A 19,125-nucleotide genomic window follows, 5' to 3' on the forward strand; every position below is an offset into this window, starting at 1 on the left:
GTAGAAATTAATTATCGGACGGCCATCTTTAATTTCTCCCAGCCTGGCCAACAGCAGCAGCAGTGACATGACAGCTCCGGCCAGACCTTAGAGCTGGGCTTGCCACACTGCCACCACTTCTAGGGACTGAAGTAGGTGTATTCTATGGTCCCAAGGTTAGACCAAGGCCAGAGTCTCTTGGAGCAAGAGTAAGTGGCAAGGCGTGTGTGTGTGTGTGTGTGTGTGTGTGTGTGTGTGTGTGTGTGTGTGTGTGAGAGACCAGAACCAAAACAGCTTCCTATCCCCCCATTTAACATGGGGGGGTGGACCTCATCTTAGATATCAGTAAATGCATTACTTAAGAACAAGAGAGTGTCTTTTCAAGCGTGTTCACATGGGGGATTAAAGAGAAATAGCTGTTTTAGAATCAATGTCTTTAATACCATATATTCTCACATACAACACATACTTTTCCCCTTAAAATCAGCCTCTCAAAATCAGGCTCCGTGTATTAAGCATGGAAGCTCAGTTTCTGCCTGGCATACAAGCATGCTGCTTGGATTCCTGCTCCACAGTACAGCAGCTGCTGCATGAATAGAGGCAGCTGAACAAGTTAATTGACTTAATGACTCATTGTTCACTCCACAGGTGTTAACAATCCTTTCCTTTTTAATGATCTGTATGTTCCACTAATCCACCTAACCCTTTTAAGGGCAATTTTGCTGTTTGCTAGGACTTATCCCTCCTATTTTATAGCCTAACTCTTTTCAAAATCATAGATCCACCCACAGAGACCAGTCTTCACCAGCAGTTAGGACTTGAGCTTTAGTTAAGCAAAAAAGGGAGGATGAGTGTGCTAAAGATTAGGTGCTGTTCTTGCTCTATGTAGCCATAACTCTGGAAAAAATATTTTCTTCATTCTGCCTTTCAAAATGAAGGTGACCATTACATTCAGAGGCACGCTGTATGTGACAAAATAAAACATATTACAAAAAGGGTATTTTGGTAAAGTTCTAAGCATGAACAAGCTTGTAGAGTTCTTGTGTTCTCTACTCAGAATACTGTTACTAGAGTCAATGTACCACACAAGTATTTTATGAATAAAAGGCACTAAGATAACAAGCTATATCCATATCTCCATTACCTCAACTTGTTCATAGACATGAAGAGGCTCACCGATTCCTCTGTAGTTAAAGGCAAAATAGAAATAGACGCATGCTCCTGCATCATAAGTCTGTGTCACCCTGTTAAAAAAAAAAAAAGTGTGTTGGTAGCTGTAAAGTAAAAGGTTGTACCCAATAAGCAGCCAGTAGTTTACACTACATAATTTACACAGTTATTCAGGATCTCACTAGTTCCTATATTCATTACTGAACCATCTTATTGGCTGGAGATTTTTACATTTTTATTATATAAACGACACTGGATGACCTGCAACTACTACTGACAAATGGCTGAAGGAAGAGACAAATGGGAAGAAAGGTTTCCAGAGTGCAGTTTTTTAACCACTGTTTCTAATCACACATTCAATAATCCTGTTAAATGCCATGCCACAATATTTTCTATTGAGGGGAAAAAAATAAAGGCTTTAAAGCAGCAGTTCTCAATCTTTTTAGACTGAAGACACTCCTCCTAACTTCTGTCAATTGAGCAGCGCTCCATTTCAAACACAAATTTAGTTATTACAGTGCTTACCTTCTTGCAGAAGGGCTGGGAAGTAGGTGTGAGGGAGCAGCCAGGTAGGGATAAGCCTGAGCCTGCATTTATCTATCTCCTCACAACTCATGGAACCCTTCAAAGGGTCTTGTGGCACCCCAGCTGAGAATCACTGCTTTAAAGATTAATTCCAGCATTTCCACAATACTTGCAGCAGTTCTTAGATAACAAAAGAAGGGTTCTTTAGGTCATGATTGGTGATAGCATGTGCTTAATATAATAAATTTCAAATATAGCATCCACAAATTTTGCAAACCTAACAGAACATGACAAAACCGTAAGCACCCTAAAAACAAGCTAACGACAGGTATCCAGCTTAAAGTCATCTTTAAAAAGAATGATTAAGCATAGTATGCAAATATACAACTGTTTCAGATGAGACTTAACAGCTTTTCATAATCTGTTTACTTTGTGATCAGAAGTGTGCTACTACTAACCCCAAATTTCTATCCAGAACGCATTAACTTTCTTCTCCTCACAAAGAGATGTTAGCCCCTAAAACATTTAACTGCATTTTAGTTTCTTTTTTCATTACAGGCAAATATCAGTTAGCAAGTAAAAGTGAATCTGGTTACCTTAGTATTTAAACAGAAAATAGCACACTGCTAGACAGAAAAATAATGCATTTATAAGACCCAGAACATATGCTCTCTACAAATAAAACCAAAGACATCAGTGAAGTATTACAGTCTTTTTAATGATTAGTCAAGAAAAAAAAGGCAGAGATGTAGTTTAAGCTGTGCACCCTTCACTCATGGTATTCAACCACTATATACTTTAGAGATACATTTTGACAAATGTCCTAAGGATCAGAGACCTCTTTAATGCAAAGCAAAGGATTATTAACTAAGCCAGGTACATCAAACGCATCAGACCCAGCTGTCTTCGATGAAAAGTGGAGGGGTCAGATTGGGCCTACTCATAAGTCCCATGCACTAGATCAGAGCACAGGGTTGGTCCAGTGCAGGAGCTGGGAGTGCCCCAAAACAGTCCTGTGTGCTGAGAGCCACCTGGAGCACAGGGCCAGTCTGGCACGTGTCACAAGAGGCATGTGGGTCCAGTTTAAGACTCACAGATGGCATAGCAAGCCAGATGATATGGCTCCAAATGCCAGATCCGACATCCCTAAACTAAGCAAATGCTTAAGTTGCATATAGTTTCAGTAACTTACACTAAAACAAGACAAACGCGGAATACCTCAAAAACCACAACGTGTAACAAAGGTCTAGTCCAAAACAAATATCTTACTAATCAAGCTATAATTGTAGACATGTTAAACTGGACAAATTGTTGTGGTCTCAGCCCTAATGAGGACAATCTAAACTGTATTTTCTAAAGTAATGGTAGAGAATGAACATTCTCCAAGTCGTACAGAGATGTAACTAAATTACTTTGATAGATTACTGTTGAGAAATTGTGAAAGAAGCATATTAATAAGAGGTATGAATGAAAAGACACCGAACGGTATATGAGTAGAGAAAGACTATTCATAAAGAATAGCACTGGAGAAGGTAAATGTAATAACAAAAGCAGCCTGAAGGAATGCTTGATTAGATTGAGTAGAGAGAAGTAGTTAGCAGTGTTAGATTGGGTACAAGTGAGAACTGAATTATGCACAGTGCTGGAGCCTCCTTTAGGTTCCACATCACCTTGAATATTAAGTATTAAACAAGTAGTTAAAAACTGAATGAGTGCTGACAAGAGCTTAACAGCAGTGGAACCCTGGAATATTTGAGCATAACAAAAAATGATGTTCAAGAATTTCTAAGGCTGTTTGTAGACAACACTTTTTAGCAGGTTTAAAGCAGGTTAAATGTCTTTTGCACTGCTTTAATGGCACTGCTGTTTGTACATTTGACAGCATATTGCACGTTAATTCGAGCTTCTGTAGCACATCTGGTGGTGTAATGCACCTTAAATGACTTCAGGACACAGCAAGCGACTTTGGGGCGCTGCACAGTAAAACATCTCTAAGAAGTTTTAATTTCCTACCCTACAGTCATGGAGGGAAGCACCGGGCTCTTGTGCAGCTCAGTAACTGTGCTGGCAGCCCATTCAGGCAACCTGGCAGCAGCCCGTGCAGGCAGGCTCCACAGAATGAGAAATAAAAAAAAGCAGCGAGCCTGATATATATATTTATTTTTCCCCCCGGAGCCTGCCTGCCTGAGCTGCGTGGGGGCCCAGTGTTTCCCTCTGCAGCTGCAGTACCCCCTGGGACTGCTCGAGCTGGGTGCCCCAGGTGCTGCCTGGGGGGAGAGGGTGGTCCACAGCATGGAGGGAAGCACCAGCCCTCCCCTGTAGCTCAGGGACTGCTCTGCCAACCAGCTGTTCACTCTCCCCTCCCTGCCACTGGAGAGGCAGGTAAGGATTAGGCTCTGACACGGGTGTACACGATATGGGAGTTTACTTTACCCTAAATTGAAGCAGCATTTTGAAAAAACCACCACTTCAATTTAGGGAGAATTAAACCCCCCATGTCATCTACAAATACCTTAATATACTGAATAAGAATAGAACTGTATGTCTGGTGTTGGTTAGTACAGCACCAGATACACAGGGGTTCTTACCACTGAGAACAGGTTAAAATTATTTAACATGTTGCTAGAATATGTATTACAATCATTGATTGTTATTACTTTTTACAAGTGATACACTAAATTAATAAGAATGCACCAGTGATCAGAAACAGTACAGAGCACAGGGGTAATGCAAATTCTCCTTTTTTTTACATCAGGGAAGGCAATTATTTTGGCTGGAGGTCTGCTTACTGAGTTTTGGCAAGCTGTCAAGGGCCACATGGGTAGCCCCACCCCTTAACAGGTGCCCCACCCCTTGGTTGCCAACTTGTGACCGGAAGTCCTACCCCCTAACCCCCAAGCTTCGCCACCAGAAGTACCTCCCTTTGCCCCTGGGAGTACTCCTTTCACCAAGGGGTTTTGCCATCTTGGAACTAGAAAAAATACCAAATTATATTCTAAAAATCAAACATCTACAGCATTCATTAATTTGATTTCAAAATATTTTTATCCTGATTTACATGAGTTTGTGTAGTGTATATAGGGGTGATTCCACAATAGCTTAAAATGAAGAATTATTCTTGTATATTATGTGCAGGGGGGGGAGGGGTGTGGAGAGTATGGGGAGGTTGGTATAGGTTTGTCGGTGGGCTGTCTGTGGGGGCGTGTGTGGGGGCAGAAGGAGTATGTGGGTATGTGTGCGTGTGGATATGAGGTGAGAGGGAGAGGGTGGCTGTAGTGTGAGGAGGTGTGGGTGTGTGTATGGTGTGGTGTGCATGTGGGACTCACCCTATGAACACACACACACACACACACACACACACACACACACACACACACACAGTCCCTCCCTCATTGCTCTCTCTCTCTCCCCCCCTCCCTTACTGCATGGGTGCGTGCATACACACACCTCCCGCAGCCGGCCCCAGGGTACTGGCACAGGTCCCATGCTCCCGCAGTCCGACACTGCAGCCGGGAATCACCACCTGGTGATGGGTAGGGAAATGGTGAAAGTGGCTGCAGGTAGGGGAGAGTGGCAGCAAGCTGGCACGCAAAGTGCAACGACAGCCAGGGAAGAGTGTAGGGCTTGCGCCAGTGGACTGGGGCCAGTGCCAGTTTGGCCCCGAGTGGGGTGGCAGGACTGCAGGGCCTGGGCTGGCAGGGGCTCTATGGAGCCGAGCTGGCTTCCTCCTTTCCCTCCTGGCGCAGCCTAGCCCAGCTCCATAGAGCCCCTGCCAGCCTGGACTCCATGCTCCTGCTACCCTGCTCTGGGCCCCACTGGCGCAAGCCCCATCCCCTCCTATCCAGATGTTGCTGCACTTTGTGCGCCAGCTCACTGCCACTCCTCCCTGCCCTTGGCCACTTTCACCACTTCCCTGCCCGCTGTCGGCCACTCCGGCACCACGTGGTTCCTGGCTGCATGGCTGTGAATGCAGGACTCAGCAGAAGCCAGCCCAACCCTAAGGACTGGGGCAATTGCCCACGGTCCTTCCCTGCCTCCCTCCCACTCTTACCCGAGTTTCCCTCTCTAGCAGAGGGAGGCAGGAATAGCCCCCAGGGTCCCAGTCTTCTGGCTGGGGGGGGGGTAGGGGGGGTGTTGAGGCAGGGCTGGAAGGGCATTGCTGCTGGGTCCTACTGCCCTTGGTTCCTGTCATCTTTGACAGGCAGCCAGGAGCAAATAAATATTCATTTTCTAAATTACTGGGGGGGCACCATTGGCCAGACAGAATGGCCTGGTGGGCCAGATTTGGCCTGCAGGCCATATTTTGCCCACCTCTGTTCTACATGGTTTCATTTTCTTAGAAAATTCCAGATTCAGCAGTGCTGAGCTGTGGGGTCAGCATGGCCTGAAATTCTACTATTTCTGCTGGGGCGCAGCCCAGTGAACTATATGGTAAATCATGAGCCTTTTGGCTTTGGACTACTGTTAAAAATAGATCATGCCACCTGCAAGTAGGTACAGAAGTACTGCTTAAATGTGTATTTATGGAATCTTGTGCTAAAACTTGTACCAGTTTCAAAGAGGTAAACTTAATCAAATCTGAATGAATTAAGTCTATTGGTATCTGAAGTAATTTCTTTATATGCAAGTTAAATGTACTAAAGGTACATTCATTTCTAGGTCAGTGTTTTCAGATTTGCTTCTTACTTCCATGTGCTCAGGGGGAACAGGGTCTGACGGGGTAAGGAAGGGGGGCAGAAGGCAAGGGAGCTATCTAACCCTCCAGATTTAATTTTCCATGCTGTAGTGGTGGGAAGGGACAAATTCAAGGCAAACCTCCAGTAATTAGATTTTATACCTAGAAAATTATAGAACACATTTATAATTTTTCCATATCTAGAATCTAATTGGAAGAGGGCCAATGTAGTCCCAATCTTTAAGAAGGGGAGGAAGGAGGATCTGAGGAACTAGAGACCAGTGAGCTTTACCTCCATCCCAGGGAAAATCATAGAAAAAATTATCAAGGAACACATCTGTGGGAGCCTGTGAATGTTATCTATCTGGACTTCAAGAAGGCCTTTGACATGGTATCCCATACCATCCTTATTAATAAACTGAGGAGATTTGCCTTGGATGATTATACGGTACAATGGATAGCAAACCGGCTCAGGGGTCGCACTCAGAGGGTGGTGGTGGATGGGTCAGTGTCAACCTGGGAAGATGCGTGCAGTGGAGTCCCTCAGGGCTCAGTCTGGGGCCACTGCTATTCAACATCTTCATCAGTGATCTGGACAAGGGGGTGGTAAGTACCCTGTCCAAATTCGTGGATGATACAAAAATATCATGATATGAGAAAAAAAAAAGCTAACACCCCGGAGAGGAGGAACCAGATCCAGGCTGACCTCGACAGGCTGGGGAAGTGGGTAGAGAGCAACAGGATGCAATTAAATAAGGACAAGTGCAAGGTGCTGCATCTAGGGAAAAAAAACTGCCACCTATAAGGCTGGGGGACGACCTTCTCAGCACCACTGAGGCAGAAAGAGATCTTGGAGTCACTGTTGACTCCAGGATGAACATGAGTCGTCAATGTGTTGAAGTAGTCGGCAGAGCCAATTGCACCTTGTCATGCATCCGTAGGTGCTTCAAACAGGTCCAGGGAGGCAATTCTCCCTTTCTATGTGGCACTGGTCAGGCCACAGCTGGAGTATAGTGTCCAGTTCTGGACACCGCAGTTCAAGCAGGATGCACACAACCTGGAGAGGGTCCAAAGAAGAGCCACTCATTTGACTGGAGGCCTGCAGGGAATGCCCTACGAGGAAAGACTACGGGACCGTAACCTTTTAAGCCTCTCCAAGAGAAGGTTGAGAGGGGACCTTGTGGCAGCATACAAATTCATAAGGGGAGAGCAACACTAAGTAGGCAATGATCTGTTTACCAGGGCACCCCTTGGAACAACAAGGAACAATGGCCATAAGCTACTGGAGAGTAGGTTTAGACTGGACATTAGAAAAAAAGTTCTTTACGGTCAGGGTTGTCAGAATCTGAAATGGGCTTCCAAGGGAGGTGGTGCTTGCCCCATCCTTGGGGGTCTTCAAGAGGAGACTGGACAGGCACCTGGCTGGGATCACATGATCCCAGGTTTAGTGACTCTTTTCTTGTCTGCCAGGGGCAGAGGATAGGACTAGATGGCCTAGAGGTCCCTTCCAACCCTAGAATCTATGAATTATTGGGGGAGTCATTTTATATATTTGAGTAAAAACAGTATTGTAAAAATTCATCATGAGCACATTGTCTACCCTATGCTACATGGAAAATAGGGAATTTTTTCTTAACTTTTGAAATTGGAGCTTTAACCTTGAAGTATGAATGTAATTTGTAGGCCACAAAGGATATATACATATATATAAATCTACAGCTATAGATACTTCTATCTATCTACACATAAAAATAAAAATAAAGAAAAGGTCATTTTTAGTATCTGCTTATATACAGCTACACTGAAAGTTCAACAGTTGACTAAACTATAAGATACCTGTTCCAAGAAAATTCATTTACTAGTTCTCCAATAATAAAAAACTGGCTTGCCAAATATTAAACTTGCGTATATCTATAATTTAGCCAGCTAAATAGGCCAGAAAAAATCTTATCCCTATCTCCTCTTTTGAACTTGTACAGAAAAAGGTAATTTTTTTGGAAAAAGGCATAGAAAAAGTTAGATAAGTACTAAAGCTCTTAAAATGTGACAAAAAATGTTTTTAAATGATTGATCTTTACTTGTTAAAGCAAAAATATTTCCTTGTACTAAAGAGATTTATTACCTTCACCCACTTGGAAAGTAGGTGATGTTGGAGTCTGCTTATATGACTAGCTGGCATCCAAGACGCAGTGAAACAACTCCACACGTTCTGCATCTTTTTAGGATTTCATCAGCAAACAAAAGAAGTATGTGGTTTATAAAATGGGGAGACAGAGGTGACCACTGTTGTCAGTAAACATAAGGAATAAAGTTTGTCTTTGATTATCCTCTTTGCCCTTTATCCATTCTTTTGGAATTACTGGTTTTTAAAATCCTGTTAATACTTAAACAGTTACAGGACTTGCATGTACTTTATTTATTTATTCTTAACAAAAGTGATATCAAGTAAAGACAAGAAACAAAGGGTTTAACGATTTTAGTTAATATTTGTCCTTAAAAGTGTTACTCAGGTTTAAGAGCCTCTGTTTTCATGATTTCCTAGTTCTAAACGTTAATATTTTAGAAATGTGTGTCCTGTGAACAATATAGTTAATGTAGTTTGTTTTCTGACAGATACTACTTAAGTTCACTTTAAGTTCTAGTACCCTTTTAAAAATGTTCACCTGCTTTTGACTCAGTCTCCATGTCAAATCAATGGTCTGACTTAGAGAGGTAAGAAGCTTTAAAAGGAAAAATCAATCTTGTAATACTTGGCTTCCTGTTAAGTACATGGAAAATAAATATCAGGGCTAATCAAGTGCCGCTATAGTCTCTTGAAATGATTACTTTTCAGTGTCTCTATTGCTGCTCACACTTGCAGTTAGCTAGAAAGGTCAAGATCACTAGTGGCTGAACTTTACACTGCCCCATGAGGGTAAGCTAGCAAGTTAACTGTTCTTTTGTACTAAAGAAGTACTTCAGCTGCTTGAAGGGAAAAAACTGAAACTATGAAAGCTTGAACTAAAGTGCCTTACCTGCAGGTGGAAAGGGGTGCAAACTGGACACCTTTTTCTTTGCATTCTCTTACTATTCTTTCTTTTACATTCCTGCAGAGGTCTAGAACCCTGTAACAGAAAATACAATTTCAGAAAACAAGAATAAGAAAGGTCTTCTAATGCAACTAGAAATATTTCAAAGCTAAATTTGTTCCTTTAGTTCAGTGGTCAGCAATGTTTTCCAGTGGTGAGCTGGACTGGCCCAGCTCAGGTCTGAGGTGGCCCAGTGCTAGGATTTAGTCATCATACCTCCTTCCTCACACCACTTCTGTGTTGCCTAGCTACAGCATGGCACAGGAAAACTCCCACCACTTGACTGCTGAAGCCCCAGTACCGTGCCCAGTTCTTGCCCACAAATTACAGGTTGCTAATCCCTGGCTCTAGTTTAAAGCTTGCAGAAAAACTTGCCAATTCTCTTAGAAGACTAGAATAAAACAACAAACTTTTATAACCAATTTATATTTTTGTCTTGCTTTAAGAAGTATAATAAAAATAATGCCAATCCAATCTCTATAAGCAGTGTTATTATTCTTTCCAGACATATATTGGACGGCAAATTTAATTTTTATGTTGTACTCTTGAAATTCTACTGCATTTTTTTCCAGGGGGCATAAAAGATTTGCAAAAGAGAACGTATAGCTATCATAGTGTTTACTTCTGTATCCATTCGGTGAGCATTTTCTTTTGTGCACCATTTTAGCCTCAAGTATTTGGCACAGTAGTTTATAAAATCTAATTCATAGTGGCAAGTATAACAAGACTCCAAAGGCATCTGTATTCTGCAGTCTGCATCTTTGGTTATGCTGTCAGGAAAAGGTAGAAAAAATTCCTCCTACTGGTAAAGGTGTGCATTAGTTTGCCAGATAGACTCTGATTAAAATGACTCTCAGCTATTTTAATGTACCATAAAAACAATTTTAAATATTTTATTTATAACTGAAATGGTTGCATCAAGATGTGAAAAACAAGTCTAAATACTTTAATCAATTTTTGAGACCAATACTTCAGTTAGTAGTTCTCCCACATAGAACTAATGGAATGTTATTTAACCATATTTTCATTTAAATTAGAAGTTAGGGGCATATATACACATACTTTTCTGTCCCACGATGCACCAGAGATCTGTTTAATCGATTAATTGAATCTGCTCTGCATGCAAGCTGAGGCAAACTGTGCTGCACTGCAGAAAATGGCAGCAGTATGTGCCCTGTCCCACTCCCGTGCCAGTCCACAGCATAAAAGGTTGGGAACCACTGAAGTGGATCAAGTGGATAGTGATTTGAATACAAAAGACAGGGAAAGGGAGAGAGGGAGGGAGTGAGGAAAAGAGGGTGAGGAGCAATAATGGGAGAGGCAAACAAACAATAAACCCATAGAGACAAGAGGGTCACAAAAACTAATCCAGTATTGGGATAATAATCCACAGTCCCCTTAGACCATATTTAACACAATCTGCTTTAGGTCCTCAGCTAGTAAACAGAGTAGAAGCTGCATTCTTCGGTTTAAGATGCAGGGTAAAATCAGACTATTTTTCTTTTCTGTTGTCTGTCTGTCTCTCTCTCTTAACACATCGATACTAATTTCTTATTTCTGCTTTAGCTTTCATAATAAAAACAGTAGTATAACAAAAATATTTATGGTCAGTGATAACTATGATCTCAGAGTATCTGACCAGACAGGCAAGCCTCTTCCAAGGAAAGGGGGAATTATCTTTTGAGTGAATGAACAGACAAGAGTGTGATTCTTGTAGCTAGCAAAACCTCTTCTGCTGAGAACTAGCAAGACTGAGTTGAGACAGCTAAGGTTTAGGTGCCACAGGCCAAGGAATTGGTTCCTGGCACATCTCAGCTGGTTCTCAGTGGTCAAGCAGCAGACAGCAGGGTGACAGCACACTGGGATTGCGTCTTAGAAGTGCACCTGGCCAAATCTGGGCATGTCACACTGGCAATTAAACGTTTCAGATCCTAGTCCTATCAGATGTTTAAAATGGTACTTAAAATGAAAAATAGTGAAATCTAAAGCCACTTTGCAACCCCACACCTTTTAGAACACAATGACTAAAACGTGTTCAAACACCCCTAAAATCTAAAAAATCATATGTGGATTTACTAGAAAGCTTAGTTATTTCAACCTTCCATTTCCTAGTAACTATTAACTAAGAGGGGACCAAAATAGAAAGAAATGGTTTATTGTACAACTAAACAGAATCTTAAAATAAAAATGCACAGAGAAAACAGAGTATTCTACATCTCAATTGCGATATAGTACCTGTATAAGTGTGCTTAGGCCTTGATTTTTCAGTTGCGACTGAGAATATAGTGAAGCTTAGGAGGAAGGGTTACTAAAGCCGAGAATACTTGATCATGTAGGTTATTTTTCTCATGATGCATGACAAGGGAATAACTAACCTTAAACTGCCAGGTGAGTGAACATGTACATAGCTGGTAGTTGGAAAACATTTTACTTCGAATCCGAGTAAATTGGATATGGAACCACAAAGGCACAAAACACGATGGCCCATTTTTACATCACAATTTTTAGGAGTGGCAAATTGAAGGCTTGATTTAGAACATTTGTCAAACAGAGAAACTTTGCTAAACAGTATGGAATTAACAGTAATTTCAGGAAGAATGTGCAAATGTAAGATTACTATGCAAAAATCATGGATTAACGTACATCTCTCTTCCTTAGCAGGGAAGTGTTAGGAATACCTCACTTCATTCACCTCTTTTGGGATATAAAAGAAGAGTATGAATGGACTCAATACAATAGTGCTTGCTCTGACTTATGGTGGAAAGAGATCTTTAAGAATCTAGAAAAAGAGGATTTTATCTACTTCCTTTTCAGGACAGAAGTGTAAATTTAATGTAAGGATCTGCATTGGATTACTTCAATCCAGGAGTCAGCAACCTATGACCCATGTCCAAATTCAGTGCATGGAAACTTTGGATACAGCCTGCAGATGTGAGGTTTTGGCAACACTTGGCTTCACGGATAAATACCGGTGGCAGGTACTCTCCCCATGACGCTGTGGATATGAACACCAGCTGCTGCAGTGTTCTAGCACTCAGCTGCCTCCAGCCTAGGGCCGGTCATTCCAGCCTGCAGCCAGAAAAGGTTTTCTACCCCGCTTTAAATGGCAAAAGTGATCAGAGTAATTGTATAAAGTTCCACATAGAGCTGTGTCAAAGCTCTCTCTAAAATCAAGCACATTTTTGCTGAAAAATTAATACTAGTGACAAATCTGTATGTAGGAAGATAAGATAGGCAAGTACACTGCAAATATATACTTTTGTTTTAAAAAGAGAAAAAACTGGATGCTTACTGCAATACAAAATTAGTAAAAATTTATATATCTTAGTAACTGGGAATTTTTCATGCAATCAAATATAAAAGGTAGATTCCTATCTAGCTTAGGATATTTGTCCCCTGCTACGTCAGTGGAGTACTCAACAGAACCAGAATTACTTCATCACTTTATAGCTTCAGACATAACCAGGGCATAAATGTCTTGATGATGTACTGAAATGCATTAATACTGTATCTCTTCAGCTATACTCCTCTGCTCCAGCTTGGAAAGCAACATTTCTCCTCAGGCCTTCCACCTTCTTCGGCTAATGAAGCGAATGGAACCCTACCCAGTTTTCCACATATACGCATGAACACATGCATTCTTTCAAATTTCATGTTTTGAAGGTAAGCATAAGAAACTGGAACTTTCCCCACCACTGGTGGAATATCCAAGTGCACTGGTATCACACAACAAGGAATTCTACATTCCGGGCTAGGTGTGCATGTTAAACAGAAGATGGAACAGAACTGAAGTATGAGACTTGAATTAGTTGGTCTTGACTAGACAACAGCATTAACTTTTTAACAGCAAACATCTTTCCCCCATCAGTACAAATTCTCTAGCCAGAGAAGCTGCTTTTTCAAAATTGAGATTTCAGAATTTGATTTGGTCTGTTTAGCTATACAAAATTGTCAATTTCTCCTTTTTCTAACGCGCAGAGTCCTCTTCCTTGCCTTCTTTCTGAAGGGCTGTTGCTCTACCTAGTGAATGTAAGAATGTGAAGGCTCCTCTCCGAAGTGCTTCCCCATGCCCCTGCCAATACATCTTGTGCCCAGCTCTGCCTCCAGCTGAACCAAGCACAGCATTAGAAAAAATAGACAATGGGGTGGCAGAACAACAGGGTAGGTGCTCATGTATCTGCCTGCCACAGTACAGCTTGGATAACGTTTTACAAAGTGGGTTTTTAAGTGTGGGATTGTTCTCTTAACCTGGATGATTGCTAAAAATGCTGGGTGCTTCCCTCTTTGGTCTATGACCTCCCCCATGTCTAAGGGATCCATGCAGAAGACTCTCTCGTGATGTTTCAGCTCAAGATCTCTGGTGCGTTCTGATAGAGGCAGAGAACATGAATTAGGAGTGGTTTGCTACTTATGCCGCTGGCAAACATTCATCTGCAGGTGCAATGGGATCTGATCCCCAACCCCCAAAATTGTGCCTCTGACCAGGCCACACATGCATGGCAAGAGGCACAATTTTGGGATAGGGTGTGATTAGGATCTGTTCCCCAACTTGCCAGTGCAGGGGCAGCCCAGGATCATGGTCCCAGGCTCATCTTGCACCAGTAAATTGAAAGCCAGTGCCCAACAATTAGCTAGTTGTTCGCTGGCTCTGGGATTACAGCAGGGCTTGAATCAGCCCTGGTGTGGCCCCTTAGCTGGTGAACAGCTGTTCATCATTGGGACTGGGATCCCACTGGGGTTCAAAGTGGCCCTTGTGGGGTCCCCAAATCAGCCAATGACTCTGGTGGTTCTGGGGACTGCACTGGGAGTGGCTGGACCACCAAACTGGTCAATAATCATCTGATTGTCTGACTGCTCAGGGACTGCACTAGGGCTGATTTGAGCCCCCCTGCAGTCCCAATCTAGCTGAAGGTCAGCTGATTTTTTCCTGGCTCCAAGGACCACACTAGAAACAGTTTGAGCTTTGGTGCAGTCCCAGATCCAGCAGACAATTGATTGTACCATTACTTGCCTGAACACGTGACCGGGTTACTATTTAAAACATAATTAACAAACTAACTGCATCTTAAGTGTAGCATCTGCCAGGGGCCCCTGGCAGAGAAGCCAAGCAGGCTTACAAAAAAAAGGAGCAAACTAGCTACTGTACTCTGCTTCAGTTCCATCCAAAAACTGTTTCTGCGATACAGCAGATGCCCAGTGATGCTACAGCACACCACAACCCTGGGAAAGACAGGAGCTGATGGATGATATTATAGCACCCCACAAATTATAAAACAGTGAATAACTTCAGGAATTCTTCAGTTCTGCAGTTTTATTTAAGCTTGCAATTTCTAATGTCATCATACTATCCAGTGCCACCTCTCGGGACCTACTGAAGATTTCTTTGGTGCCACAGATTTATCCAAAAAAGTATAAAAAGCAGCCAATTCATGTTCACTGAACTAACAGTTTTTAATCTGTTACATAAATTTCTTTTCACAAGTTACTTGAGAACTAGGATTAGGAGATATTTAACCCAAAACTTTACGTGACCTTTATAGACTTACAACCGATTCTCTACTCAACAATTTTTCTTAAAATGGCTATTAATTATAAGCATATTTTAACCTATATTTGCTATGGAAACAAGACAAAGTGAAAATATACTGAAGACTAAAAGAATGATGATGCAGTTTTCACACTTAAAATTCTATTAAAAACAGAAGCCTAGTGCCACAAAATTTAACTACAAAAGTGACAATATTTCAATTACAGAAGTCACACAGTGCTATACAATAATGCACATTTACATGCCTAGGAGTGTCGATTGCTTAACTAAAAAGTTGTTCAATATTAACGTCATATACAAACACTTTCAATTTAAATTTTCAAAGTTATATCAGTGTCCAGAACCAAAGAAAAAACCCTTTAAATTCTCAATGACAAACTGAATGGATGTCATACAATAATTAAAGTTATACATATTTTAAGAAAGAATACTGCAATACATATATATATATTTACCTATCCCAGGGAACAGATGTCTCAAATGATTCTCCTATTATATAGTAATCCAGGCCCAGGTCCTATTAAAAGCAGGAAAAAAAAGGGAGAGAGAGAGAAAAGTACCAATGGATTAGTGTTCTAACACAAGCCCAGAGATCTAATTTAATTTAGGTATCTGATGGTTATAAACAATGCATAACAGCATTATTTTCACATGCAGAAAATAGAATTGGCTATTTACATGTATCCACTTTACATTTGTCAAAATAAAATCAACTAGATTTTGTACTGGGATTCAATTAAGTTTTTAAATAGTTGGAACAGCACTACATGGGATCAGTATGGAGGTTTTTAAGACCTGGCTAGACAAAGCCTTGACTGGGATGATTATAGTTGAGGATGGTCTTGCTTTGAGCAGGGGATTGGACTAGATGACCTTCTGAAGTCCCTTCCAAACCCAATTTTCTATGATTCTATGAGCAAAACATTTCATTTTAAGCAAACAGTACCACATTGAGTCCAGATACTATTTGACAGAAAGTCGCTGCCATCTGAGTTCCTTGGTGACCCATGTTAAATTAGTAATCTTGCTCCTACTCCTTAATGAACAGGTATATTCCAAGAGCAATGACTATAAAAATGAATAACTTTGTTGGCCGTCTCAGAGGAAGCCATTAAATACAACCAACTTCTCAGGCTTAGAGATGTTCTTTTTCCAAGTCACACTCTTAGAAAAAGAAAAATGCCAAAACCTACAAACTTAAGTGGTTACAGGACTTTAGTTGCCAAGATTATGCAGCCAGTGTCTTTTAACTGTGTTTCTCAACTTGTGGGTCGCAAGAATATTCGAAAGGGTCACAAGCAAGTCCCAGAAAAATGCAGGAAAGATGGGAACCTGGGTTACCCCACCCTGCAGTGAGCTGCTCAGGGGAATTGGAGGCAGTGGGTACACGTGTCTGAGTGCACACACACACATAGCCAGGTAGGGTATGGGAGCAGCCCCAGCAGTTGGATGCAGGTAAGTGCATGGGGAGTGGGGGTTGGAGGACCAGGGCTTGGGGACTGTCGGGGGGGGGGGGAGGAGGAGAATGCATGTGTAGGTGGATGTGGAGGGGGTGGGTGTGTGAGGGAGGTCAAGTGCCTGCTGGCACTGGGGGAAGGTGGCCAGGTGCTGAGGCTCCATCAGGGCAGGTGGGGGGAGAAAGCGCCTGCCGCTCCAGTGGGGTCAGAGGGCAGCTGGAAGCTGCGTGGCTTGGCTGGTAGCACCATGGCTGGTGCATGTACTCGCAGGGGCTGGGTGGCTGGAGACACTGCTTGGGGGGGGTGGGAGGCACTGTGACCAGGCTGCCTGGCATGGCGTGGGGGCCCCAGATGCCATAGGTCTCCCCCCTCCTCATCCATCCAGCCTGCACTGCGGCTGGACTCACTCTGCTGCTGCCTGCATGAGCTGGAGCTCCTGCAGCTACTGTGCTCTAGCCTGAGCCAGACAGGGGCAGCTGAGGGCCCCTCCTGGTAGGGTTGTGGGGAAAGGGGGCTGAATGTTGGGACTGAGGGGCACCAGCTTGGCCTGGGGCGGTTGAGGATTGGCTAGGGAGTGAGGGCACCAGCAAGGCCAGGGAGCTGCGGGTGGAGTGTGAGGGGAGGCCAGGGGGCTGTGGGTCAGGACTGGCTGTCGTTGCTTACAAACGGGTCCTGGTACAAAATGTCAAGAACCACTGTTTTAACAGCATCATATTTATATAAATATTAAAAAAATAATACCTAGATACACATCTAGCAGTGATGTAAGCAGTTTCATATAAGAAGTTATATCTTCAGTGTCACCAGATAGCATTCTTTTGTGATGTTATTTTGGTTTCAGGAACATTGCAAGTCTCGGAAGTGTTAATCAAATGTACTGAGTACTGTTACTGAACTTTCAAAAAGTACTTTTCAGATCTTTAAAATTTAATGCAGCAGCATCAATCTTTCAAGACTGGAGCCTAACAGGTTTAAATAGTGCAGCTAATTACACAATCATGATCAGTCTCCTGAAAGTGATTTAATTTAAAAAAAAATAGTTAAACTAAAAATTTTACCAGTAAACTCAAATGCAAAAAAACCCTATACAGTAAAGAGTTTTATAGATAGTATCTGAATAATGAAAGAACCATACAAAATGAGACCAACCAACACAGAAAACAGAAGTCACTTATGGTAATAAACTTAGTGACAAACCACCACACAGGTAAGATATTTGAATTTAAATCTTAATTTGCAGAAATCCATGAAGATCTCTGAAAAATAAGCATAATCAATTCTTCAAATCAAACAACACTTTTTTTTTTTTTTTTTAAATATTCTGCACTTGAGATTGAGTGCCCACTAGAAAAATGTGGAAAAAGTATGAATTCTTAATTGTCATTTGAGTTGTACAAAAAATTGGGATCAAGACTAAAAAAAACAAATACTTTTTCCTCCTCCAAATTAGGAAAGACAGCAACAAACTGAAGGTAGAAATAAGACTGAGCAATGTTACAGCAGGATCGTATTAAAAGTAAGATATGAGTTGACAAGGGAACATAGTTTCTAAGTCATCACTGGATATCAACTAATTCAGAGAGGCAAAAGCTTTTGTAGGCAACAGGGCACTTCAAAGTATGAAAGCTTATACCTCTCTTAACTTGTTGGTCCCTAAGGTGCCACCCTGCCTTGCTTTCTGCCAGATGTAAGGCTAACACAACTATTTTTTGCCAATGATGGCTTGAGCCAATGGAAGCATGGGGAGGGAGGGAAAGAAAACAAGTAGGCCAACTTAAAAGATCTAAACAGAAGGGAAAGAAAATACTAAGGCAGGCAGGAATAAAGGAAATAGCAAGCACTACAGATTAATAGTAAAAGAAATGTACAAGTCCTGGTTTAAAATGTGTTGTTAAAGTTCATAAACACCCTGAACAAGTCATTGTCAGCCCCAGTCTGCCACCAAGTAAAAAAGGAAAGGAAAACAACTTCACTACTGGAATTTTATAAAACAGGATTAAGACTGCAAGTGATTAAAGAATTTTACAGAAGAGAAAATGAGAGAAAAAAGATCTTGAAAAAGGAAGGTATACAGGAAATGAAAAATGGCAAAAGTAGTGAATGTACAGACAGAGCAGCAATGTTATGTTTCCCATATAAACAATATCATTCACATGTCCACCTAAGAAAGGATAAATTAAAGAATGAAGTAAAATGCTGAGTAAGCAGACTGGGTTCATAGCAATGCAGGTGTGCATTAAGTATCTGATGTACATTATGTACATCATACCAAAAATATCAAAGTCTGATGCTGCAAAAGACAGGATGTTACAAATGGAAATCCATGTTACACTATAAAATAATGTTTGCAGTCTTTAAACCATGGCATCAAGGTAAAATAGCAAAACCATATAATTTAGTCAAATAGGTTGCTTGCAGATGTTTAAAAAACCCCAAACCTGTGCTTTACTGAAAGCACCAGTGTGTTACTTTGACCCAGCTCCAGAATGTTTGTATAGATTGGGTGCTTCAACAGGGGTTTTTGTCGCTTTTATCTAATAGCAGATTCAATCAGATATTAGATAAAAGCGACAAAAAGGCCCGCTGTAGTGCCTGACTATACAGACGTTGGGCGAGTTGGGTCCAAATAATGTGATGCCTCTTCTGGGGATGTGCTGGGCTTGGTGTGGGGGCACGTAAAGTAAAGCACTATTTTTTTTTATT

The 19,125-nt window shown here is 41.7% G+C and overlaps 1 protein-coding gene across 1 annotated transcript in view; it reads right to left on the reverse strand.

Annotated features, from left to right (window-relative positions):
- AGPS (alkylglycerone phosphate synthase) overlaps positions 1 to 19,125 on the reverse strand; it is a 130,727-nt gene that overhangs the window by 20,389 nt on the left and 91,213 nt on the right. Inside the window, exons 16-18 of the mRNA XM_014599342.3 lie at positions 15,421 to 15,482; positions 9,364 to 9,453; positions 1,124 to 1,223 (exon numbers count right to left, since the gene is read on the reverse strand). Of these exons, the coding sequence (XP_014454828.1) occupies positions 1,124 to 1,223; positions 9,364 to 9,453; positions 15,421 to 15,482 (252 nt within the window). The remainder of the gene's footprint in view (positions 1 to 1,123; positions 1,224 to 9,363; positions 9,454 to 15,420; positions 15,483 to 19,125) is intronic.

This window comes from Alligator mississippiensis, chromosome 4 (genome assembly GCF_030867095.1).
Source record: "Alligator mississippiensis isolate rAllMis1 chromosome 4, rAllMis1, whole genome shotgun sequence".
In the NCBI taxonomy this organism is placed as follows: Eukaryota; Metazoa; Chordata; order Crocodylia; family Alligatoridae; genus Alligator; species Alligator mississippiensis.